Below are 25841 nucleotides of genomic sequence, written 5' to 3' on the forward strand. Positions count from 1 at the left end.
AAAAGTGTTGGAAAAATAATGTATACTCTTGATGGTACGTACTCATCTACATACAACAAATAATAATTAATAATAATGTAACAACTAACATTTTAATGGAATTCATTAGATTTTGAGAGAACCCAAGAGGGAGAGCTATATTGTAGCAAGACCAACACCAAGTACTTTGGCTCATTTAAACACAATCAAAAATATGGATTTGGAGTTGAAATTTATCCAAATATTGCAGAAAGATATTGTGGAGGATGGAAACATGACATGTATCATTATTTTGGAACTTATCATTATAGAGATGGCACGTACTTCCAAGGAATGTACAAGAAAGGACAAAGAAAGGGTAAAGGAAAACTTTATTTACCTAATGGAGACATTATTGAAGGTTTTTGGTATGGAGACAACAAAGTTGAAGGCTGCACCTACTACAAGGGAACCTGTAAAAATGTTCAATTAACAAACCTTCATATGCTCCAATTCCAAATTCAAGAATCAATGAAGTTATACGAGAATATGGGGCACATGGATGAATTAGCTATGAGTATGTACGACCCAGAATGTGTAAAACCTGCATCTGATTTGAAGTGGACTCAATATTTGGTGCTTTTTAGGGATGATTGGAAAAAAGAGCGGTACGCTCTTTCAAAGAAACTAGTCAGCAAAAGTTCTACCAGATATGAGCTAATGGGAATATCTTCCGTGTCTGCACAGTTCGACAGATTAAGGAAAGCTTTTACATCTATTCTTACGCAGTTATTGACAGGAACCTTTTCTGATATTTCTGCCTCTGCTTTAGATCCCAGTTTCAAGTTTATATCCAATTTTATTGCATTCTTTGTCAGCATATTCTGTGGAAGTTACTATATCGGATCGAACTCAAAATCAGTTTCTGGAAAGCATCAAGCCACACTGCTCTATCATGCGATTGACGATACAAAGAGTTTTATCATGTTTTTATGTGACAAAGTGTTGTGGGACTTTTTCGTACGAGATGTCTTCTCGGTGGCTCTTACTGCAGATGTTCCAAACTCGGAACAACTATTGGTAGATATTGAAAAGGAGTTTTATCCAATTTGTAGAAACTTAATTTCAAATACCGTTCATGAAAAATTGGTATGTTACTGAGCTTTAGAAATTTGTGTGACCTTAAATTTTTTACACGATTTTCATACGATAGTTTTCAACGTTATTTGAACTTTACAACTATCACTATCGTGATAGCGATTTACTCATGAATCAAAAGATTAGATCTCTTCAAGGTTGTACCATATCAATGTTTGGTGTCGCACCAGAATTTGCTCCATTACCACCCTCAGACATGAATCTTGTATTTTACGAATACAAACAAACAAGCGATATTCCATATGAAGAGACAATCAAACTATTAGATCAAATAAGAAATGCAAAATCAGTAATTGCTAAAATTGAAACTCTCTCTAAAGTTAGAACACACGCCATGCAAACAATGAAAAAATATAGAAAAGCACATAAGCGAAAGGAGGCATATTTGAATTATCAGTCTTCAAATGAAGTTTATGACATGGATAGAAACACAAAACCAACTACAAAGGAGCCGTGGTGGAACGCAGAGCTCGAGAAACGATGTGAGGAGTGGCAAGCAGGAGCTGATGATGTCACATCTGTGTATAGTTATATTTTCAGCAAATCCAGCATTGACAATTTTACTGCTACTTTCCACTATGTTAATGACTGGAAGTCAGAACAGGTGAATTTCGATCCAGTCAGTCACATAATACGATTTTATGAAGGCTATTTATCATATATTCAAGATATAGACCCAAATATTTTGCATGATGGCCAATTTATTTCCAAGTACTCTCTGACTAGCTCCTTAGAGTCCGCTATTGAAGGACGCGTTCTTGTGTACCGAGATAAGAATTTACCATTCTTCTGGTTACCGAGCTTGTTGGTCCATGTTGGTCTGGAAATTGGTAAAACCATCGCAAATTCAGCAGCCGCTATTACCAAATCATCTTCCCTTAGTATTTCAAATATTACCAACATTACTAATATTACTGCTGGCTCAATTTTGAACCTTTTAGCTTCCTTAAATCCAGCCACTGCTATGACCTCTACGAAAAACGAGTCTGCTCAAGATTCTAAAATGAGTTTTAATCCCTTCACGAGAAAGTTGATACTTCCAAGTAATCTGGAAGTTGTTGATATCAGCAATCAGAATTTAGTTCAATCGATTATCAAATTCTATGATCTGGTTCGACAAACTTTAGGTGCCAGCTCAATAGGTTTCAATGTAGAGTTGAAAAAGAATGAGGAGACAGGCAACAATGATGTCATTGTGGTGTTTGACAAGCTCTATCCAAGCTATGTCTACTCTGAGATTGCACTTGGTGTGACTCGTTACATCAAATACGAACTTCAGAACATTATCATTGTTTAATGAGGAACTGATTGTTGTAAGTGAGCTGTAGCTGTGGTTGATTGTTGCCACTTCGTTTCCTTAAAGGGCTTTTCTGTCATATGCCAAAAGAAGAAAAAATTAAAACCCTTTTATGCAACTAAATTTCCGCGATCGAATCTTGCTCGTGTAGGCCTCTAAACTCCTGCAGAGCGCCGACAATGCACCAACAAATCAGGAGAGTAAAGCTCCAATCGGTGCCCCCCAAATCATCTCTTTTTCCATACCAAGACTTTGAGAGACACCACACCAGAACACCAAAGAGATCTCAAAAAAACAAAATCCAAAAAGCGGTTTCTCTCTCTCTCTCTCGCTAGCCACCCATCGCTGCTGCTGCCGTACTACTGTGTGTGCTATCGTTCAGAAACGGTAATGAGTCGCTCCTCATCCTGCACTGTATCTACTTCCATGTTGTTTTTGAGAACACCTCCAACGAATTCTGTGATCGTCATTACTGAGAAGAGTTTTTTCTTTAAGGTGCTTTAAAGATTTTGTTGAAACAACGCCATTCATACTTCCGAGTGCACGAGAGTAGCACAATTACAAAGGACGACAGATTTCCACCACTTCTCAAATCCATTCCATTCACTCTTGTATATTATTCATTCACTACTCACATTCTATATATTGCCGTTGTGTCGATCATCATCATCATCCTTCTTTGTATATTCCAATTAATCATTAATTGGTCATTCCATGGGCGGCATCAATTCTGTAGCCATTCGATCCACTCCTCACGACGACGACGGAAAGCTTGATCTCGAGAATAACTACAACAACAACAACAGCAACTTCCATTCGAGAGCTCTCGAGGGTGAAGAAGCAGAACGAGCCTTACAGAGAGCTCTCTTCATTGGCACCACCAACACTAACACCAGCACCAACAGCACCACCACTACTGATTCATCACCAGCACCACCACACCACCACACCCACCGATCAGGATCTGTTGCTTCTGAGGGATCACCCAAATCCATTCCAATTTGGCTCGACAACACAACCACTTGTTACTTTCCGAACCGTAACAATAAGAGATCTTCCTTTCTTCCTCAACAACGATCTTTTTGCACCACCAAATCCACGCAGAAACCAGCACTTTTATGTAAACGAGAATCAGAGTCCACATTGAAATCATCCGTGGAGTCCACCTTCAATACGGATTCCATCTCTCTGAATGGCTCGAAACGAAGTCATTCTGCTATTGGTCTCTCACTCTATGAAAAGTCATTACTCACAAGGGAATTGAAAGCGAGTATGAATGATCACTTTCAACCACAAAAACAACAAATGGTTGAATCGGCCTCCATGTTACACTCATCGGTTTCAACGTCCTCATTCCTTTCTTCGAGTGATCACAATAGAAACAGTCCTAAGAAAGCAGCTGTGAGTGGTGGTGTTACAGATCCAGTGAATAATAGCACACAATCGTCGAGTGGTGTTGACATTCCTCAACGTCGACGAAAAAGAATGGACCTCAGAATTCTTCATCACAAGATTATGACAGTGATACATCGACGTCCTCTTCTTCTTGTACCAATTCACCCCCACAACCACTCTTTCTTAAATACTATGTCAAGAAGAATAATGGTGTTGTTTCAACCCAACAAGGAGATTCATGTGCAGATGACTTGTACGATTATGGCAAATCTGAAAAGAATCAACGAAACTTTCGATCTCAATCACTTCCAAATACGAATACAGAACCTGGGTCTCCCATTCGACCAATGAAGAAGGTTAACTCAGATAATTTCGGTTGTGACTTCCTTCCCATCATTGTCACACCTCCACCCTCTTCACCTGAACTCACTTCGTCAACGCCACCTTTTCGATCCGTGAGTCAAGAATTACAACAAGCCAAGAGAGAAAAACGAGCTCGACGAAAGAAGAAATTACTCGAGCAACAATTAATCCACGAACAACAGCAACAACTCTTAGAACGCAGCATGAATATGAAGTCAACCATTCGATCAAGCTCAGAAATTAAGCTCAAAGATAGTCCCAACAGCAAAAAGAATAATCATGCAGATCCTGCCCACCAAACACATTGCACTCTTCCTTCCATCTTTGAAAAAGTTCTTTCACAAACAAGAAACTAACAATGTCAGCACTGAAAATGTGAGCCTCCTTTTGATTGTTCTCAGATATTTATTGGTCACTGTTGCTGAATATTGACAAGAAAGCATTTCTACAGTATGTTCACACACATGGAACCACCCTCAACAATGAATAAATGCTGGCTCCTTTCTACTAGTATCTTGTGTTGTCGAACATGGAACACACACTTGCGATGTTAGTTAGGGACAAACTAAAAATAAAATGTTTTCACCCAAAAGACTTGAACTCTATCGTGAGAAACTCATGTTGGAGCCACCAAGTTTGATGAAGGCGATCCTCATTGATGATGATGAACCACAACCACAACAGAGTAGTTTCGGAATTTCTGAAGTGGAATATTTTGAGAAATGTTCCATCGGGAATGAACAGGAATTACTGCTGGGCGAAGGAGGAAATCATCATCATCGCCAATCTCTCTTTCATTGTGGATTTATTTCAAAGAGAATGGCTGCTGATTTTGATAATCTTGATGAGGGATGGAAAAAGCGGTTGACTCTTTGTTGTCGGGAACATAAGAATGGTTGTTCCGATACAAAATTCTTCATCATGACAGGTTCTTCATCAGCAAAAGAATTACTTTCTCATCAAGTGTATGACACCTTGTTGTATAGAGTATTTGATTCGGCTATTGGAAATGGTGGCATTGAGCAAAATAATTTCATCATCACGAATAGCAACCATTCGAGTGTAGCGCCGCTCGGAAGATCACAACCATGTACTGCACTGTATCATCATGAATTTGAAATTATATTTTCAAATAATTATCCTTTACAACCTCCGAGAGTGAGATGTCATACCCTCTATCATCCAAATGTACATCCAATGACTAGCGAGGTGTGTTTGCCGTTATTGGCGTTGAATGAATGGAAGCCATGCTTTGTAATTTCTACAATTTTAATGGCCATTGATCAATTATTAACTGATCAAATGCATTGGGCTTCAGATTGGAATACAAGTAGAGTGAATGGAGAGGCATTTCAATTATTGAGAAATAATGCTGCATGTTTCAACGAACGAAAAAGAGAATATTATTTTAGTAGAAAAGCAATAATTGCTGAGAATGGAGGTCAATTTATGAGTGCATTTGGAAAATATAGTGGTAGTCACTTGAGTAATTGTATAGAAACAGAAACCACACCAGCAGAAGCTGATTCATCCTCTTTGGATGAAATGATGATGGACGATCCTCATGTGTGAATTAAGGAAGAATTTACAATATGATAATTGTTGTTTTTTACTCCTTCCTATATTTGAACAAGTTCGAACATGAGAATTACATTGGACTATGACCATGGTAAGTTCGTTTTTAAATGTCACAGACATGTTCACTGCATTGTTTATCTAAAATGACCAAATCAGACTTGGATTATTATAATTCTAGCATAGTTAGGTAGCACTTATAGACTTGTTTTAGTTTTAGAAAGACGGAAGTGTTTCTGAAGCACACCACCTTAAACATGCATTCTTGTTGGTATATTTGAAAAACAGTCATTCAAATCTCACTTTGCAATTCCTCCCTGTTTTTGCAAATCACGTGATAACTTCCACGTCTTGTATTCCCTCGTGTCCTTCAATCGTTCAAAGGTATCATTTAAATTCATGAGCAAATCAGTGAGAAGGATGTTGTAAAACTTGGAAAAGCGAATTTTTTCTGTCACCTACTCCTTCTTTTCCGTCATTTCCAAATTCGAAGTGTTGGAATTCTTTTGATTCATTGTGGGCCATAACGTTTCCAATTCGCGAGTGACTTTTGAAGGCATGTTCACTTCATATTTTGAATAATTTTGAAAAATGTCACATGAATATGATGAAAATCCTCCTCTGAAATTTCTCCATTCGAGAGGGATTGACTCTTTTTTTGTAATTCTTGCAATTCCTTATAAAGTAAAATATTCTCCAATGAAAATTCTTTCGTGCAGTACTGTGTGAATAGTTCTTGAAAGGTTTCATCTTTCAAATATTCTTCAAGAAGTGATTCAACGTTACTTGACTGAGTGGCCTTTGCAGAGTCTTTTTCGGATTTCTTCTCATAACGAGTGCGCGCCCGTCGAAACCATTCCAATATCACGGCAGTGAATCCACCTCCCAACATGTATGTGAATATGGGGGTGAACTTTTTCAAGATGGCTATCAGAATGTCACTCACATGCGCAGCCGATCCCAATAAACCCACATTAAAAATCACAATTAATATCAAACAACATAAAATTCCAAAGAGTGTCAAGATGTCAACTCTCAAATGAAATGGATCTTCAAAAGTAAAGATATGAAGAATTCCCTTCTCTCGAATTTTCTTCCAATTCGCAAAAATGTCCACAAGAAAAATTAATATTCCTAACACACATGGAATGAAAACCTGAATCACATACATGATATTGATTCCTAATTGAGGTTTTGGATTATACTCATTTGTGGAAAAGTAAATAATGGCAATCAATAGCCAAACCAGTCCATATAAAAGTCCAGAACATAATGAACCAATAATTCCAAACAAAACAGACGAAAGCATTCGATGGAGTTTGATTTGTTTCTCCGAAGATTCATTCATTGCCAACAATCGATACAAATATCTCATATAAGAAAACCTTAATAAAGTAAATCCATAAATTCCAATAAGAATTCCCAACAAGGTCAAAATGACACATGATTGCATACTTGGACAATAAGTTCTAATTCCTTCCGAGAAGAATGCACACACCAGTATGGCCAAGGATGGAACCAAATAGGGAACAAGCAGTCGACGTTTCATCGAAATGGTTTTCCACACTGTTGAAAATCCGCCAAAAAAAGAAAACCCATCACAAGAGAAATATAATTCAAAGCTTCATAAACTGCTCGAGCTGGAAATCCAAGGGAATCAGAACATGTCATGAATTCATTGGTCATGGAATTAAGGCAAAACATTTCATTAAGGGGATGTAAGGAAGAGAAATTGTCCGTCTTGTAAATTCCATAATTTTGAGAGGAAATGTAGGGATAAAAAGTGAGATTGGAAGAGACGGATTTGAATAGAAAATCTTTTAGGAATATTCTTTCTGTGAGTGAAATATTTCCCAAATTTCCAAATCGAGCATTTAAGGTTAATAGGTTGTCATTGAAAAAAGGAATGAATGAAGTGGAATTTAAAAAAGAAAAATCTCTCTTCCTGTAAACATTCTCTTCAATTTCTAATGTCGAAGAAAATTGATTGGGAGGAATGGAAGTGACAGCATATCGAGTGGGAATTGAGAATTCCTGTAAAAATTCCATTTCACTCCATTCGACCAATTTTCCATTTCGAGGAAGATTTATCAACACATTTTGAATGGTTTCTATATCAGTCACAAACACATCAAACATTTCCATTGGATTTCCCATGATACAATCGATATAAATAGAAGACATTGAAGCGACACTTTGTGGAATGATTTTCGAAGCATTCAAAGCTTGTAATTCCAAATTGAACATTTGCAATCTCGCATCAAACTATACTTTCAAACCATCTCCAATAATTGCAATTCTCTTCTTGTCCAATTGTTGAACGGATGTGAAATTGGAGCCAAATTCTCCGTTCCGAAATTTCCACACCAACAAATGATTCCACCCATAAACGATAAAATTTCGAGAAAAGAAATTAATTGTCGTTTCTTCGTAACGAGAGGATATTGTTTGCTCATATTGTTGTTGAATAAATAATAAATCGAGAATGGAATAGTGTTGGAGCGGGAGAGGATTGCTTGTTGAAAGTTTGGAAATTTTGGAAGAATGGAAAGAGTTTTGAGAAGCAACACAGAGAGTGAAGAAGGAAAATGAAAGAAGGGAAATGAGAAGAACACAGGTTGCTGAGTGATGAGAAGGGTGTTGCATTTTTTGGTGTTGGCAGTTTTTGAACAATAATTTTAGTTTTTGAACAATAATTTTAGCCTCATTTTTGAACAATAATTTTAGCCTCATTTTTGAACAATAATTTTAGCCTCAACAATGTCAAGGCTAAATTAGAGGAAGCTAAAACCTCACTCAACAAGCTTATTGGATCTTTATTGGCTGACCGTAAACGGGTCTTTGTGAATAGAATTAACAATCTTAATTCTAAACAACCGTATTCCTATGCCTTCAGAAAAGAACTAGTCAGTTCTTCTATATTCAATGTAGTCCAAAGTAACCATAACTCGACAATTGTAGATCATTTTTCAGCCATGTTTAATACAGAACAAGAAGTGACTAAAACTCTCCCGGAAATCAAGAAAAACAATACTGTAGCCCAATGGAAATTCCATCATATCACTGCCAAAGAGTTGGATAAAGTTATTTCTAAGACAAAAAATTCTATGGCTGGCTATGATAACATTTCGGTGTCATTGTTGAAAATTCTAGACAACAATTCGCTCCAAATACTTGCAAAATGTATCAATCACACAATTGACAGTGAAATGGTTCCTAAAGAATTGGGTATCGGTATTCTACTCCCATTACCCAAAATCAACATGCCTTCAAAATTATCAGACTTTAGACCTATAGTTGTATTATCCGTGATCTATCGTCTATTTTCTTCTATTATCAACAAACAATTCATGAATGTCCTTGAAGAGGCTAATTTAATCCACACTGCGCAACGAGGATTCATGAAAAAGGTTCAACATTAGAACACCTTATCAGTCTTCGGACTGCCTTTGCATACAAATATCAGCACAAACAAGAAGTATTTGCTATGGCTCTGGATATCAAAAATGCTTATGGATCAGTAATCCATAAAAGATTTATCAGCATTCTCAAGAAACATGGTTTCCATAGCTCTGTCATTAATCTCTTGACATCCATGATCTCCAATAGCGTTATGAAAGTACTAGTCAACGGATTTCTATCCTCCCCTTTCGATGCGAATGTTGGAGTTCCGCAAGGCGATCCTTCAAGCCCGGCATGGTTTAATCTTTATATTAACTCCTCAACTAACATACAAGAAAAGCTTAAAGGAGTTCAAATATTTAATATTACCATCCTTTTATTATTATATGCCGATGATATTTTATTGATAGCTAATACTAAGATCGAAATGAATTCCTCTCTAAAAAGCCTCGGCCGTGAATTAAAGAAAATAGGACTCGCTTTAGCTCCCAAGAAATGCAAACTCTTAGCTATTACAGCCAAAGCCAAACTATCTAAGGCCCTAGTCACTATTAGACAGGATATAATTGCCACATCTTCTTCTATTGAATATCTTGGGGGTATATGTACCTTTAAGAATGATTTTTCTTGGTCCTCTGATAATCCAATCAACAAAATCTCGAATCAACTGGCATCAGCTAAAACTTCTAATCTATATCTCAACAGCATCACCACTACATTAATGTCCAAAATCATATCTTTGCCTAGATATGCCTGTAGTTTCAATGGAATCAATAAGAATTCTCTTGACAAAGCAGATATTATGGTTGCTAATTTTGTCAGAAAGGCTATTGGATTAGATTACACATTATCAAAATCAGTCATTTTTAATTGCAAACAAATTGGGGGCCTTGGTATTACTCGCCCCTCTACTTTATTCTTCATTGAACCTATTTGCACAGCAGTTAGATTATTCAACTCCTCCTCCACCATCACCAAAAATATTGCTTTGGCTGCTTGGAATGATCTTACCTTTAACGAACCATTTTGGAACCACGTGAAAAATATCGCGGCTCAAAATAATTGGTCTCTCCATTACATTGATGAACGGTATTCATTTGTCAATGAATACGAAACCCCTGTCGACCCTAGAACTGAATTACTAAACAACGATAGATCAACCATGAGCATCTCAGGCCTTGGAATCTTAGACCATAATAGAACCTGGCATCCATGTACCATCTCCTTTTGGAGCAATTACTCACTCAAACCCTTCCAACAACGACTATTATTTGCTCACCTACACAAAGCAGAAATCCTTAGAAATTTCGGAAAAGATTACCCTAATTGCCACATTTGCAATACCAAAGCCAACTGGGAACATGTATTCACCTCATGCACCATGTGTGGTCCGGAAATCAAATCATTATACACAAAATGGGACAACAGTTCCCTCAAATTCAATGCCCCTCTTATCAGACTTCCCTCAAACCATTCTCTCTCTTGTATTCCAATGGATTGGAATGGTAGTATCAAAGACGAACCTCTTCAACAATTAGACTTATCTCCCCCAGCTTTGACTGATTGGCTAAATGAAATATATCTCTCATTCGCTGCCTATGTTGGCAGTTGTTACAAAAACGCCACTTGGAACAGTTCAACTGTACTCAAGAAGGCTAGAGGATATATAATTAAACCCAAAACTGCAAAATTTGCAACTGCTTGGGAAACATTTAGCAGTCAGCTTGGCGAACTCAACTCCAACAACATCTACACCTCACACCTACACACCCATTAGACACACTATCGTCGGACAATTGAGTACCTATAATTTGTTTATTTTTCAATAAACCCATTCCTGTATTTTTTGGTGTTGGCAGATGACAAGAAATGATGACGCAAATACCAAAAATGTCGAATAAAGATCCGCGATTTTTTTAACTGGTTCTAAAATTCAACTGTTCAACCGAATCGTCTTTCTCTCGAAGGCAGCTTGAATGTCGATGATCGGAATATGATACAATTCCAACCTTTTCACAACATTGACATTGAAAATATAATATCTTCATTAGGTTCAAAAATAAAATACTTTAAATATATTGTCATCATTTCAAATAATAATCATTAAATAATCCTATTACTATTTCATGAATGGCTTGTAAAATTGCTTTCTTCATCCACAAATTGAGCACCGAATCATCATCATCATGATCCTATGAATCATAAAAATCCAATCATTATAAATTATTTAAACCGCATCATGTTAGAAAGTCCTCCAGCATTCACCACATTCCGATATCCCATCTCCTTTAACAAGCCTTGTGCCGAGGCACTTCTCATTCCCGAAGCACAATACACAATAATTTTGGCCGATTCCTGATCTCGAGGAAGAGATTTATGAGGTGAAGAAGAAGCCTCCAACTCGCCAATAGGAATATGAATGGCTCCAGGAAAGAGTCCCGTTGATAAAACCTCTCCACGACTCCTTACATCAATGATTAAAGCTCCTTCTCGTAAGTAGTGTCGAATCTCTTCATCGCTGGCAACAGATCCAATGAATTTCTTGAATACAAAGATGGCAATGATGAGAGTGAGTAAGAGAAGAAGGGTCGGTGAGTGTTGTTTCAGTTGATCGACCAGTTGCATTTTTCTTAAATGTGGTTATTAGTAAATTATATATAAGAATAATAATTTAAATCACACAGAAGGGGTCAAGTCTTTAGAGTCTGGTGTGATTTTCTTTCGAACTAGTTGGCTTTACTTTGTTCAGTAGCATTGTATGTATACATGAAAAGGTCTTGACAAGGAAACGCCGAAATCCATTAAGGAGAAAATGTTCAAAGATCACAACTGGTGTGTACTAGCTTGACAAGTCCAATTTAGTCAATAATAATACCAGCCTGGTGTGCCTCATTATTGAATATATAATACATGTACTCTCATCAGGCCTTCCTTCTTCTCATCTTCAATATAAATTCGTTACATTTCAAGACTTGACTTTGATCTTCTCTAGCTCTTTGTTCAAATAAGTAAAATGTCGACCACCACAACAATAGAAACAAATGGGCTTGTGATTTCAAAATGAATCTCTTGAAAGAACCTAAGAGTGGATTGATGTGAAGTAGACAGGTGTACCATTCTATGTACTTGTGGATAAGATTTGAGTTTAAAAGATGTGATAGGATGTCTTTCAGCATATTCTTGATTGACTAACACCCTTAAATTCATCGTCTAAGAGCGTTGGTATTAAATAGAGAGCACATTGTTCGTTTGCATGATTTGGCAAGTCACAAGAATGCATTTTCTGTTTGCCACAATATCAAGAGCTCCAAATGATGGTTGGATCGAATCGATAGTTGTATTGGGTACAATGAATGGTTGGAGAGTCCTTGAATAAAGGAACATTATTTGAACAATCCATCCCTAATGTTTGAAGAAAGTGAGGTAAGTCTCTTCACCATACTCCATTCGAACACTTTTGATGGTGGAATAAGAATTGGAAAATCCCAAACAATTGAGTGAAACCTTTCTAAACGATAGCTGCCACAGTTACACCTAGTTTTCATATTGCTAAGGCCTATCAATTTTCATTTTGTACAAGTGACGTATATCCTTACGGGTCTCCTGGCCAACAAATCACTCTTTTCTTCTTCAAAAAGCATTCCAACCGATGACGACAATTGGTGTGTTTTATGGAGGAGAACATACCAAGTGAGATTCCAACTCACCCAAAAAGATTTTTCCACAAACAAAAAAAAATGAAGTCCTTCTTTATCCTCGACAAACTCGGAGAAATCATCATTGAAAGACATTTCTTAGGAAATGTGAGCAGAAGTGTTGCGGAACAGTTCTATACAGAGGTTATGAAGGAACAGCACAAAGGAGGAGTTTCTAATGTTTCTCCAATTATTTCTACATCTAAATATTATGTCGTTCATGTCTTTCGTAATAACTTGTATTTTCTTGGTGTGGTGGATAAGGAATATCAGCCTTTGATGATTATTGAAATGTTGCATCGTATTGTTGATACTTTGGAGATTTATATTGAGAAGGTGAATGAGCAGAATTTGAAGAATAACTTTGTAGTGGTCTATCAGGTAAGTGGTCCACTCTCCGGTATTTACATGAAACCAAATTTATCATCATCATCATCATTATCGAAATCATACGGATGAACAATGTACATCGGATACATTGTTATTCTATTTCTCTTCTGTGGTCTTTCAATTCTCTGATGAAAACATATAATCTGTGATGGCCAATAATATTCTTCTCTTGGATCATCCTGTTATGGATATTGGGGTGTACATTTACCTCTTCAACATGATAACACTGTCATACCTACTACTACGGAATAACATACATTTAATGATCATCTAATACCGGATGATGATGATATTCGAACATCCACAAAAACAACAACAACAACATCATTGGACATTTCACAATTCACAACACACGATTTTCTCTAAATCACGACAAAGCTTCTTGATGAAATGGTTGATGGAGGATTTCCAATCACCACTGAAATTTCTCTCCTGAAAGATCTTGTTCGGCAACCAGCTTCCATAGCCAAACAATTGACAGCAGAGTTAGGGAAAGGAAACAGTCTTGGTATTGCCGGGCATAACAAGGCTCTTGTTCCATGGCGTAAGGGAGGAATCAAGTATATGAACAATGAAGTATACTTTGATGTCGTGGAAACTCTCAATGTCATTGTCGATGTGAATGGTGGTTCCGCTGTTTCTGAAGTTTACGGAATTATCAAATCAAGTTGTAAATTATCTGGAATGCCTGATTTGTTGCTCCAATTCAATGACCCTAATATTATTGAAGATATTTCATTCCACCCTTGTGTTCGTTACGCTAGATATGAACAGGATAAATCCATTTCATTCATTCCACCTGATGGAGATTATGAATTACTCTCCTACCGTATGTCCAACTTGCCTATGCTTCCTATTTATTGCCGACCTCAAATTACATTCTATAGAGGAGGAGCAAATGTGAATGTAATGCTCAATTTGAGACATACACACAACAAATCATTGGACAATGTGAAAGTGTTAATTCCAATTCCTCCTACTGACAGTCAACAATTAACAACATCTGTTGGATCAATTCACTATGATGCAAATTCACAATGTTTGGTTTGGAATATTGGTAAATTGAGTCCACAAACTCAACAATCGAAGGCCCCAACACCATCCTTGTCAGGAAAAATTACATTCCCATTAATGTCAGGAAAATCTGAACATGAAATTCACTCTTGCCCTGCTGTTCAGGTTCAATTTGAACTAGATGGAGTTTCCATGTCAGGATTGAAGGTCGACAGTGTACAATTGAGAAATGAAAATTATAAGCCATTTAAGGGTGTGAGGTATTTGACCACTTCTGGAAGATATGAGATTAGAACTGTTTAATTTTTTGCGTGACGATCTATAAATCATAGAGTATTCCATAAACGTTTTTGTTCAATCACCAGTTAATTAAGTGACGACTTTTTCATTGAATTCGAAAAAGCTAAACATTAAAAAATTTGGAGTTGCCGGGTATCGATCCCGGTACCTCTCCCATGCTAAGGGAACGATCTACCATGTGATCTACAACCCCATTACATATATAAAAATTTATTTTAATTAAGATCGCTTAATGAGACTGTCTCCGACACTTCATCCAAATAGCAACAAGCTCAAAATGCGGAAGAAAAAGGTGAACAAGCAGATGAACGAAATCGAAAGTGTCAAGATGAGAATTCCCATTCCAAATTCCAACTTCAACATCGAGATTTGATGACAGCGAACGTTATTTCGGTCCGGAGCAACGAAGTGAAACAGGTGGTTGTTTCTGTCATTCAGAGAATGGAATTGAGTATTGATACGAATGAATTTAAGTACATGTATGGCAACGGCCATATCACGATGAATGCACCTCATCCCGTCCGATTTGAGAAGTTAAGCACCGTCGAGCTGCATTAGTACTGAGGTTGGAGACAACTTGGGAACCTACAGTGCTGTAGCCTTTTTTCATCCGAACGCTTTTTTTCTTCAAGCTTTTTTTATTAAAAGTATCACCTCTGTTTTTATCATTGGTATGTACTCTCAAATCTGTTCTGAAATTGTTTGAGGTCCATTCTGTCCAACTCTTATCAATATTAGAAACTCTTTGAAAAATCTTTAATGGCTGCCTTCAATAAATTCCAGACTGCAGTTCTCACAGGACTGTCATGTCAAATCAATCCAATCGGCTGGACAACGAGAATCACGATTTTTTCCACTTGAGATCCACAAACTGGAGAGAAAGTGTAATTTCAATTAAGAGCTCCTAAATTTGTTTTTCACAAATTTGGAATTAAAAGCTTTGAGAAAATGAACTGCATGATTTGAAACATTGTTAATTACTGATTACTTATGATTTATTTGTTATTATATTTTAATATATTAAATAGAACTGTTCTCTCCTGTTTGAAGATTATAGTTGTTTTTCTGCGCACAAAAAACTTGACTTTTGGTTTTGCTAAAATTAAGGATATCTAATTAAGAGAGGGCCCTATCAAATCTACAGCGAACAGCCATTCAGCCAGGATGGTCCTCATTACATCCTACTGGATTTGGACTCGATGGTTAATTGTAAAGCTTTAAATACCATTTGACTGAGGTATTTCACAATCCATCCTGAAAAAGATCGGAGTATTATAGAATTTCTGTCCTTATTGTCTTCGTCATTAAGACATCCCTTTCCTAGATTTTGAATGTTTCGAAAGAGTAAACAATAAAATTCGTTTGTTAATTAAAGGAAGGACTAATGGGTTTGTGGTCTCTCCAAACACCCGACCTTAATATGTCGTTACATACATGATGAGAAGCGCAAGAAGTCACAGTTAGGCGGCAGAGACAAAGGCTCCATGATGTGAGGTCACATTTAAGCAATTGATTGATAAATCCATGAAAATCATGAAAACATGATGAATTAAATAAATGAAAATTAAATAATAAAAATATATAGTTAGCTCAATAAAATCCTTGCCGAAAAGATTCGAATCAAGGTGGACCTGCACTGTCACAATGTTCTTCCTTACCACAAAAACATTCCGATCAGCGCAAAAGGTACTTGAATAAGCCTAAGAAAGCAAGTGGGTGGGAAGTCACTAAGCAACACGCAAAGAGAGACTTCATTAAAATGCAGAAAATTTTTTGAGCATGGAAAAAATTTTTCAAGCTCAACCAAACTCTTTAATTGTTTACAATCGAATCATTCATGCCTTTCACTACGTTCAGAACATATCAGGTTTTAGAATTTTTGAATAGTGTTGACCTTAAGGGTGCTTATTTTTTTTTCATGGTCGGCTATTTTAGTCTCAAGGTTAGTAATTGTTTTTCCTTGTTCAGCTATTACTTTCTCAAGGTTGTCAATCATTGTCCTTTGTTCAGCTAATACTTTCTCAAGGTTGGCAATGATTATCCTTTGTTCAGCTAATACTTTCTCAAGGTTGGCAATGATTATCCCTTGCTCAGCTATTACTTTCTCAAGGTTAGTTATTGAATTGATTAACAGATCGATTTTAGAGTATGTGGGTATGTTTTTCAAAACCTCGGAAAGAGAGACATTTTGGATGGATGTTAATGCTTCCACCTTTTGAATTTTTTTCTTTTTAAGAGAACAGAAATGTTCATCATGTTCCTTCAAATCATTCGCCGTTGCAAGAAAGTGAGATTTATCAGCTTTCTCTTTTGGTCTTTTTTTGGAAGAGAAGAAACACATATCTTCTTCTTCCACATTCTTCACTAAACAATCAAAAACCTTAACCTTTTTTTCTTCATCATTTAAGGTTTGGTTTGTGTTTGGGATGCGATGCTGATGGGTTTTCGTGATGATGATTTTTTTTATGCAAAGGCGCCTAATTTTCCTAACTGTATTTTGTAAGTAAGGAAATCATGTTGGCTAAGTTGATCATTCGATAGTTAAGACATGTATTTTGCTGCGTCATCAATTCATGGCTTTTCTTTTGAATTTTGTTGCAAGATGAAAAGGAATTATTTATTTAGAAATCATGGAACGAAATTCTGATTTTGTCAGAGGTTTGAAAGAATTAATTTTGCAATTTCCAATCTTTCTCCTCTTTTCTCATCCCTCGTGGACATTGTTAATCGAACTATTACAGAATACAAGGAGACTCTGTTTAGTGTAAAACAAAAACCGTGAATAGAATGTCTTTTAAAAAACAACACCTCCTTCCAACTTGCTTCGAAATCGAAAGAGCACACTTTCGAGAATATTCAGATCCAAAAAAAACATCAACACTTTACAAGTCATCCTCCATTCAATTTTATTTCATGGTGTTTTAGAGATTGTCATCAGGATCCCAAAACAGCATTTTAAATATATTATTATTTATTAATTTCTTCTCTTCATCATTACTTTACCTCTCTTCATCATTGATTTATTATTATTGATTACATTTTGGAAGAATTATACAACGACGTGAATGGAAATGAGTTCATCACCGCTACCCTCCTCTCCATCGTCCCTTCCTCCGAATACCACTTACACTCCGATGCAACATAATAACAACATGTCCACATTAGACTTGGTGCCGAGTCATGATAGTAATACTTCCCAGACAAATGAACTTCTTTCTCTCCCGACGACGACGACAACAACACCATCTTCTCAACCACCATTAACAACAACAACTGCCAATAGTTCCGTATTCGTTGAACCTGCTACTGTTGCTACAACTACAACATTATCATCCGAATTAACCACTTCATTAAACATTACTTCCTCAAAGAGTGTGAATGATGGTGGAAAAACTAATGCTATCAATCATGGTAGTAGTTTCAAGTCAAATTTGCCTTCTTCAAAGTCTCATCATCATCCTCCGAAAGGAGAAAGTAAGAATACTTTGGAAGAAAGATCCAATCCTCGTATTATCACTGAATACAACCCTCTTTCATCCACATTCATTATACAGCCTCTCAATCCTAACGAAAAACCTTTACTGGATGCTGTGAAAGAAGAACTCGAACATTGGGATGATGACGATGAAGCAGCAGCAGTCTCGATTCCTCAAACACACAAAGATCGGCCCACCAAATCAGCAGCAACAGCTACAACAACTTCGGAAAACATCCATCATGTGGGCGTTGGTGAGGAACAACAACCTCCATCTCCACTGGCCACTATCACCATCAATATGGAACATCACCATCCAACACTGGATTCGTTTCACCATCATGCAACAGATCATCCCAAACAACCTTTTTACAAAACTCTCGCTTATTGTATCTATTATATCGGAAGTGGCTCTACAAGCTCTCTTGTATTGGGAATACTTTTACAAAATCTGGTTATTCAATTTCTTGGAGAAGAAAATAAGGCTCTCCATTTGAGTATTATTGTGACCATTGCAACAGTGATTGGTAGTGCTGTCTCACCGGTTGTGGGAAATATTTCAGATCGTATTGGACGAAAAACTCGAATTCCCATTGTGGTGGTTGCAACACTCCTTTGGGCCTTATCTATTGTGCTACAAGCTATTTGTTCCATGATGCACACTCAATTTCCTAAATATTACATATTTATTGTGGTGATATATACCATTGTATTGTGTTTTGGAAAATCTGGTTATGTCACATCCCAAGCAATTATTACTGCAATGGTTACAGATTTGTTCCCACAAGAACAAATCAATTTAGTGTCTGCACTTGTTGGTGTATTTACATTAATTGGTACACTGCTTGGAGTTGTTCTGGGAGGAATTCTTGTGAGTCATATCGATTTAATTTGGGTATGTTTGGGATACGCCACACTTTGTACCTTCGTATGTGTGCCATTAGCTCTCTTCCATAAAGAGCTTAGAAAGCCACCCATTAATGAAATACAAAAAGCTGCCAAGGCAGTTTCTGAATTTGAGGACATTCCATTAAATGACACCTCTAATGCAGCAGCCAACAATAACAACAGTTCAGACATGATAGATGCTACTCCAATGCCATCCCCACCTCCCCCAAAACCTTCACGCTTCAAACGTGCTCTTTCTTACATTATGCAATTCTTGATTCCTTTCAAAAATAGAAATTTTACTTGGGTGTTTGTGACACGTTTTACAATCCAACTTACAAATGCAGCTGCCAAGAACTATTTTCTTTACTTTATTCATGACGTATTGAAACCATACAACTTTATTACTGACAAATTTCCAACCACAGACACAGAAGCATTGTCACTTTTTTTGGGAATTGTCTTTTTGTTTACTTTTGTGAGCGCCTTATTAGCTCAGAAAATTGCTAGCATTATTGGACGACGATTTGTGTATAGTGGTGGAGCACTCATGGTTGGCATTGCCAGTATTGTCCTTATTATTTTCAGATCATACACGGTCATGGTATTGTGTTGCTCAATTTTATATGGTCTAGGAATAGGGTCTTTCATTAGTGTGGATTTGTCACTCGTGAATTCTGTGCTCATTTCTAAAGATGATTCAGGAAAGGATTTGGCTTTATGGAATATTTCAGGAACCATTCCAGAATTGTTGGGAGTTCCAATAGGAGGTCTCGTTATCTTGATAGGTGACTCTATTGCTCCAGATATCAAAGGCATGGGATATTTGCTGTTATATACTTTGGGAGCCTCTCTGCAAGTCTTGTCTGGTTTTATGATATTTTGTGTGAGAATAAGTAGAGCTCAAGATACTGGAAATGTGACCATCTCCAATCCACAAGAGCAATCATCCAAAAACAACAACATCTTGGAAGATACCTCAAGCCAACCAAATCATCATGACGACAATACGGCCACCAATAATTCTACCTTTTCTCCCACCATTGAAAAAGAAGAGATTGAATTATATGATGATGAAGTTTTGCATCATTCACAGCAAGTAGTAGAAGGACAAACAAGTAAAGTGTAAACCTGCTACTGTTTTCGGTCAATTTTTCATTACTATCTAGAGGTTTCAACTCTTTCTGTACGTCATTGAGTCCGTCTCCGTGTTTTGTCTTGATTCATTAAATAGGTTTGATTAATTCTCCAGCAATCATTTTCTCATTCCTTGATGGATGTCGAGTGTCAATCATTCTCGGGCAGATGAAAATTCGCCGTTATTAAAAATTGACCTCCTTTAAATTTTTGTAAATGAAATCTCACCGTTACGGCCATCATCATCCTCAAAAAAAATGCATTCCCTCCACAAGATCGAAAAGATTCTTTCTCATGGCCATCCTCATCCATCATCATCATCATCATGGCTACTTTCAAAATCCATACTCTCGAAACCTATTACCACCACTAACAAGAACAAAACCACCACCTCTCCATTCAAACCATCCAAGCTCGGATCGGAAAGGATGATCAATTCGTTCCACTCATCACCATCCGAATCGGATTTAATACAAGCATCACCTACGCGAAATCAGTCCTCTCCATTTTCTTCTTCAAATAACTCCAAAAATGTAAAAAAGAAATAATTCCATGATGATGAATCAAGCATTGGAATCTTCAATACTATCCTTTCATACTTCACAGTCGGAAAAGAGTTCCGAAGAAGGCTCACCTTCTCAACAACGAGCAAAAATGGCGCTACTGGAAAAACTGCCAACGTCCTTATTACTATTTTTGTTAATCTCATTGGGAAATGCAACCATCATGATGATTTCAAAAGAAGAAGAACAAGTTGATTCTCATTCTCATGGAATGATTGTTCATTTACATGCTGAGGAATCCAACAGTTTGGACGAGTCTCAAAAAACAGAAAATTTACAATATTTCACTTTGGATCAAGTGGCTCAACATTGTTCCAAGCAAGCTGGTGGTATTTGGGTCATCTTTAAAGGAGGTGTCTATGATGTGACAGAATTTATTGAGGCACATCCAGGAGGAACAGAAAAAATCATGCTTGCATCTGGAAAGTCCATTGAACCATTTTGGGAAATTTATCGACAACATCACACGAAAGAAGTTTATGAAATTTTGGAACAATATAAAATTGGAAAATTGGATCCAAAGGATGTTCAGAAATTGAATGAGTTGAAAGCATCTCAAGAGAATGCAAATGATATTTATGCCAATGATCCCAAAAATAGAAATCCAATTCTTCAGGTGAATATGGATAAACCTTTTAATGCGGAGACACCTCCTTCAATTTTGGTGGACAAATTTATTACTCCAAACGAAGTATTTTTCATTAGAAATCACTTACCAGTTCCAAAACTTGATGCAGACACCTACTTGTTGGAAATTTCGGGATTAGGAATAGAAACCCCAATCAAGCTCACATTGAATGATTTGAAAAACAATGAAAAGCTCAAACATCACACCTTGACAGTTGCTCTTCAATGTGCAGGAAATAGAAGAACAGAAATGTCATGTTACAAGCCACCACGAGGTCTTGGATGGACCAATGCTGCAGTTGGAAACGCACAATGGACAGGTGTCAAATTGATTGATGTGTTAAAATTGTACGGAATTACAGAAGAAAAAATTTTGAATGAAGGAAAAGTTAAACATGTGGAATTTAAGGGAGCTGATACAGATGGTATTTCAAGTTATGCAATTTCAATTCCAGTGGATCGAGCCATGAGTGACAAAGCAGATGTTTTATTGGCTTTCAAAATGAATGGAGAGGACATTCCAATTGATCACGGATATCCTGTTCGAGCCATTGTACCTGGAGCTATCGGTGCAAGAAATGTGAAAGTAAGTATGAAAAGAAAAATTGTTTCCAAATTTGTTCATCTATAATGGTGATACTTTCATGAAAATGTCATGATTGACTGTATTCATTTACAAACATTTTTACAGTGGGTCACAAAAATTGTGTTAAGTGACACTGAATGTCAATCTGTGTGGCAACAAAAGATTACAAAACTTTTGCTCCCTCTGTCGATTGGGACACAGCAGATTTTTCAAAAGCAAGTGCTGTGCATGATGCTCCTGTGCAATCTTCGATCTGTAGCCCATCTCCAAACATTCCAATTAAGGATGACACTGTGATTGTTAAGGGTTATGCCTTAGCTGGTTCAGGAAATGGAATTGAACGGGTGGACGTAACTACAGATAATGGAAAAACATGGTACTCTGCGGATATGGAACGCGAACCTCTGAAGTATAATAGAAACTATGCATGGTCTTTGTGGAAAGTGGAAGTTCCAGTGAGTGATGAACACAAAAGTACGGGAGAAATGAAAATTTGCTCCAAAGCAGTCGATACTGCATACAATGTTCAGCCAGAGGATGTGAAGAGCATTTGGAACATTCGAGGCATTTTGAATAATACATGGCATTGTGTGAATTATAAGGTTCAAAACGATAGCGATGGTGAGGACAAATAATTGAATTGGAATTTCACATTCATCCATTTATTGATTCCTATTTTCTCTCTCATAATCATCCAAAATATTTATATTAACTTTCTCATTAATTTATTAAAATATGTTGAGCTACTGTTCAACCTTTGATAATTTGGTAATGAATTGTTCATCTCTTTTTACCTTTCTTGTCCTCCATGATTCTTGTTTGTTAATTTGTTTCATTAGTTTAAAGTCAATCATGTGCATATCACTCACGCTGAATTGTTGCTTATTTGGATGACCTCCACTTTGTTTATACTCTTGATAGGCATCCTCAATTTGTTGAGATAAATTATCATACAATTTCCAATTACTGTTATTTTGCCAATACCACAACACCATCGTTTCTGATTTGAGTTCTGTCTTTGTTGACTGTTGAGAGTTTTGAGAAGAGTTGAATTCTGATGGTTGTTCTTGTTTGACTTTCTTGAAGGGGGTCTGATAAGAAAGTTGGGTTGGACTTGGCAATGATGATATTGGTGATTGAGAAGGTGTTGCATAATTGAATCCAAATACAACACTTTTGCTGCAGCTTGATGTATCACCTAAGGTGTTTTGAGAAGAAGGATGTGTTTGGTCGTCAAACGCACGTTTCCTTAACGGTGATGTATCAATGAGAGTATTGTAACTGCTACTTGAGCTTGTCGTCATTCCATTGTTATTGTTGTGGGCAGGAAGGCAGTTATCATTCAAATCTTGATAGAACTTTTTAGAATCTGCATTGACATAACTCAGCTTTTTCCAATTAATATCTACAATCTGCAAGTTTTGAGATTTTCTCACTCTGCTCAATGCTACATAACAAAGACCAGGGCAAAATATGGTAGAGAGATTGACTTTGCAAAAATCCAAAGTCATACCTTGACTTTTATGGACAGTGATCGCCCATGCTAATTTGAATGGAAATCCAATTCTCCACATTTCTGTTTCTGATCCATTCACTTTTGGTCCATGAATTCGAAAAACACAAGGTGGAATGTAAGAAGTTGAATTATCCATAAATCGAACTTGTGGTACCGTTATGTTGAATCTCCATTTAGGAGAGAAACGAGAAAATCGATGTTTTTGCCATTCTTCAATATGCAGTTTTCCGAAAGTTTTGAATCCAATAACAACTCCTCTTGATCCATTGACATGTCTCTTGTCAATATTTTTGGTCAATACGACTTGAGCTCCAACTTTTAGAACAATTGATTCAGGAATTTGGTTGTCCAAAATTCTCTTGATTTGGTTGTACATATTCTTGGGAATATTTCTAAACAGATCAATGGTTTCTGTATCAAAGTGATGAGGTTCGGTGGTGAGTGTGTTCAAATGATAATCATTTTCCTTATCAACGTCCTTATTGGTGGTGTACAGCATGGTAGGTAATACACCATTCACACTCGTTAAATTATTGTGTTGTAATTTCTTGAGAAAAACGATTGTCTCTGGAGATATATTTCCAGTTCTTACTTCACCTAGCACTTTCAAAAACTCAGGTTGGTCAGTTTGTCTGAATATTTGCTTCAACAGAATAATATTTTCAGGTTTAAAAACTTTGTAAAAGAGAGGAGATTGGAACATGAATTGTTTGTCTTTTCCATAATTATTATAGGAACCCTCTGAATCATTGAACCTTCTTGGTACGGGATTCAGCTGCATAAAGTCACCTGATAATATCAGTTGTTTACCTCCAAAGAGGGTAAATCGTTCTACTAAATAGAATGGAATGGGTTGATCATAAATTCTTTCCATGGACTGTTTGATTTGTTTCGATCGTTTTTTGCTTAAGTTGTGTTGTCGTTTGATGTCTGAGTAGAAGCGCACTAACGAAAGTAAAAAGCTTGTTACCTCAAATAATTCTGCACTCACCATGCTTACTTCATCAATGATTAACACTTCGAGGGATTTAATGTCTTTCTTCTTTCCCCAAATTGCATTGCAGTTTCCGTCTGGATCTAAACCGAGCAAACTGTGAAGTGTGACGCCTCCAATGTTGACCGCAGCTATTCCGGTAGCAGCAGTAGCAGCAAAGTTTTTTTCGAGCATCTTTAACATTGCAACAATCTTGTGAAGCAAATAGCTCTTGCCAGTTCCAGCAACTCCTGTCACAATGACGGATTCTCCTCGTCTCACCTTCTCCATGACTTGTTTTTGCTCGTCAGACATGCCATCCATGAGTGATCCAATGGCATCTTCAATATCTTGTGTGTCCAACATGTTTTTCAGTTCATAATCTTCCTTTTCAGATTCATATTCATATTCATCTTGAGAACAATTTATAATCCCATTAGATCTTGTACAGTCTAAAACTTCCAACGACCCTGATGATGGCTTGTCTTCTTTCTTTGTGAAAAATGAAGATCCCAAGGGATTGTCCAATAGTTTGATATTTGGAAAGCTCGAAAATCCGAAAGAAAATGAATTATTATTACCATTGCTATCAGCTTCAAGTTGGTTGTTGTGAGTGGTTAAGGAATTTGAAAATTTCAAATGGTCTAACTCGCTATCATCCACAAGGTCGATACAGTATTGCTGAGAGTTAAAGGAGCTTAGTTGATTCTGGTTATTACTACTTTGAATAAGGTTTTTTCTTGTCAATTTAAAATCATTACTGTTTTCATCAATCGGTATTGCAGTATTAATACTATTTCCTAAAGTTTCGTTAGAAATATTGCCTTGTAGTCGTTGCATGAGTAATTCGAATGGTCCCAAACTTGGTCTGCCTCCAGTGGTGCTTGCGCTTGATCCTGACTCGATGGAAATTGGAGTCATGTTTTTGTTTTCTGAAATTGGTGTGGTCATCGACATTGGATCAATGTTAGGATTCATGTTGTGAGGGGTGTTTGAGGAAGCAGTTGAAGTTGGTGAAGAAGAATTTTTCTCCTCTTCTTTTGATGGTGTTGCAGCACTCGTTGATATTGAAAAAGGGTTAGATGGTGAAGACATGATAGAGTCCTCCATGGTTTTGGACTCCACCGTATTTAATTCCGATGTTTTATGATTGTTTTCGTTGTTATCAGATGATGGAGATGAAGAAGAAGAAATTACAAAGGACATATCATTGTTTATGGATGGTTGATGTTCAATCCGATCCATATTTTCTTCATTTCCATGCTGTAATTCTTCATTCCGATGATCCATATTGCTTTCTCGTCAAAAAGTGCAATCAAAACAAAATCGGTTATTAATTGATACACTTCGTATAGACAGTGGAAGTGCGTTTTTTTTTGATTTTTTTTTTGATTATTTCGATCATGTCCAACAAATCGATCCCTAAAGCCTTATTCAAAACTTGCAAACCATTAGAAGACAGTGGATCATTCCATGAAATCAGACTGAAAAGATGAATCCATACGAATAGTATTTCATTTCAAAACCCA

The 25841-nt window shown here is 36.8% G+C and overlaps 12 protein-coding genes across 12 annotated transcripts; 8 read left to right on the plus strand and 4 right to left on the minus strand.

Moving 5' to 3' along the window:
- Nucleotides 1-18: 18 nt before the first annotated feature.
- FDP41_008609 (uncharacterized protein) lies at nt 19-2413 on the plus strand (the record flags this gene model as incomplete). Its single annotated transcript, XM_044712481.1, has 3 exons — nt 19-34; nt 110-1107; nt 1172-2413. 3 exons carry the CDS (start codon nt 19-21, stop codon nt 2411-2413), a joined length of 2256 nt encoding a protein of 751 aa, XP_044557818.1.
- Nucleotides 2414-3127: 714 nt separating this feature from the next.
- On the plus strand, nt 3128-4527 carry FDP41_008610 (uncharacterized protein; the record flags this gene model as incomplete). Its single annotated transcript, XM_044712483.1, has 2 exons — nt 3128-3814; nt 3898-4527. The coding sequence occupies 2 exons, from the start codon at nt 3128-3130 to the stop codon at nt 4525-4527; spliced, it is 1317 nt and encodes a 438-aa protein (XP_044557819.1).
- Nucleotides 4528-4747: 220 nt separating this feature from the next.
- Nucleotides 4748-5743, plus strand: FDP41_008611 (uncharacterized protein; the record flags this gene model as incomplete). The annotated part of the gene is made up of 1 exon (XM_044712484.1): nt 4748-5743. The coding sequence occupies one exon, from the start codon at nt 4748-4750 to the stop codon at nt 5741-5743; it is 996 nt and encodes a 331-aa protein (XP_044557820.1).
- Nucleotides 5744-6308: 565 nt separating this feature from the next.
- On the minus strand, nt 6309-7199 carry FDP41_008612 (uncharacterized protein; the record flags this gene model as incomplete). The annotated part of the gene is made up of 1 exon (XM_044712485.1): nt 6309-7199. One exon carries the CDS (start codon nt 7197-7199, stop codon nt 6309-6311), a length of 891 nt encoding a protein of 296 aa, XP_044557821.1.
- A 92-nt stretch (nt 7200-7291) lies between these two features.
- Nucleotides 7292-7993, minus strand: FDP41_008613 (uncharacterized protein; the record flags this gene model as incomplete). The annotated part of the gene is made up of 1 exon (XM_044712486.1): nt 7292-7993. The coding sequence occupies one exon, from the start codon at nt 7991-7993 to the stop codon at nt 7292-7294; it is 702 nt and encodes a 233-aa protein (XP_044557822.1).
- Nucleotides 7994-8721: 728 nt separating this feature from the next.
- FDP41_008614 (uncharacterized protein) lies at nt 8722-9168 on the plus strand (the record flags this gene model as incomplete). The annotated part of the gene is made up of 1 exon (XM_044712487.1): nt 8722-9168. One exon carries the CDS (start codon nt 8722-8724, stop codon nt 9166-9168), a length of 447 nt encoding a protein of 148 aa, XP_044557823.1.
- A 65-nt stretch (nt 9169-9233) lies between these two features.
- FDP41_008615 (uncharacterized protein) lies at nt 9234-10925 on the plus strand (the record flags this gene model as incomplete). Its single annotated transcript, XM_044712488.1, has 1 exon — nt 9234-10925. The coding sequence occupies one exon, from the start codon at nt 9234-9236 to the stop codon at nt 10923-10925; it is 1692 nt and encodes a 563-aa protein (XP_044557824.1).
- A 446-nt stretch (nt 10926-11371) lies between these two features.
- On the minus strand, nt 11372-11773 carry FDP41_008616 (uncharacterized protein; the record flags this gene model as incomplete). The annotated part of the gene is made up of 1 exon (XM_044712489.1): nt 11372-11773. The coding sequence occupies one exon, from the start codon at nt 11771-11773 to the stop codon at nt 11372-11374; it is 402 nt and encodes a 133-aa protein (XP_044557825.1).
- Nucleotides 11774-12885: 1112 nt separating this feature from the next.
- On the plus strand, nt 12886-14550 carry FDP41_008617 (uncharacterized protein; the record flags this gene model as incomplete). Its single annotated transcript, XM_044712490.1, has 2 exons — nt 12886-13224; nt 13612-14550. The coding sequence occupies 2 exons, from the start codon at nt 12886-12888 to the stop codon at nt 14548-14550; spliced, it is 1278 nt and encodes a 425-aa protein (XP_044557826.1).
- A 3068-nt stretch (nt 14551-17618) lies between these two features.
- On the plus strand, nt 17619-20039 carry FDP41_008618 (uncharacterized protein; the record flags this gene model as incomplete). Its single annotated transcript, XM_044712491.1, has 1 exon — nt 17619-20039. One exon carries the CDS (start codon nt 17619-17621, stop codon nt 20037-20039), a length of 2421 nt encoding a protein of 806 aa, XP_044557827.1.
- Nucleotides 20040-20304: 265 nt separating this feature from the next.
- FDP41_008619 (uncharacterized protein) lies at nt 20305-22458 on the plus strand (the record flags this gene model as incomplete). Its single annotated transcript, XM_044712492.1, has 4 exons — nt 20305-20580; nt 20654-21823; nt 21929-22008; nt 22083-22458. The coding sequence occupies 4 exons, from the start codon at nt 20305-20307 to the stop codon at nt 22456-22458; spliced, it is 1902 nt and encodes a 633-aa protein (XP_044557828.1).
- Nucleotides 22459-22566: 108 nt separating this feature from the next.
- On the minus strand, nt 22567-25602 carry FDP41_008620 (uncharacterized protein; the record flags this gene model as incomplete). The annotated part of the gene is made up of 1 exon (XM_044712494.1): nt 22567-25602. One exon carries the CDS (start codon nt 25600-25602, stop codon nt 22567-22569), a length of 3036 nt encoding a protein of 1011 aa, XP_044557829.1.
- Between the last annotated feature and the right edge of the window lie 239 nt (nt 25603-25841).

This window comes from Naegleria fowleri (genome assembly GCF_008403515.1).
Source record: "Naegleria fowleri strain ATCC 30894 chromosome Unknown tig62, whole genome shotgun sequence".
In the NCBI taxonomy this organism is placed as follows: domain Eukaryota; phylum Heterolobosea; class Eutetramitea; order Acrasida; family Naegleriidae; genus Naegleria; species Naegleria fowleri.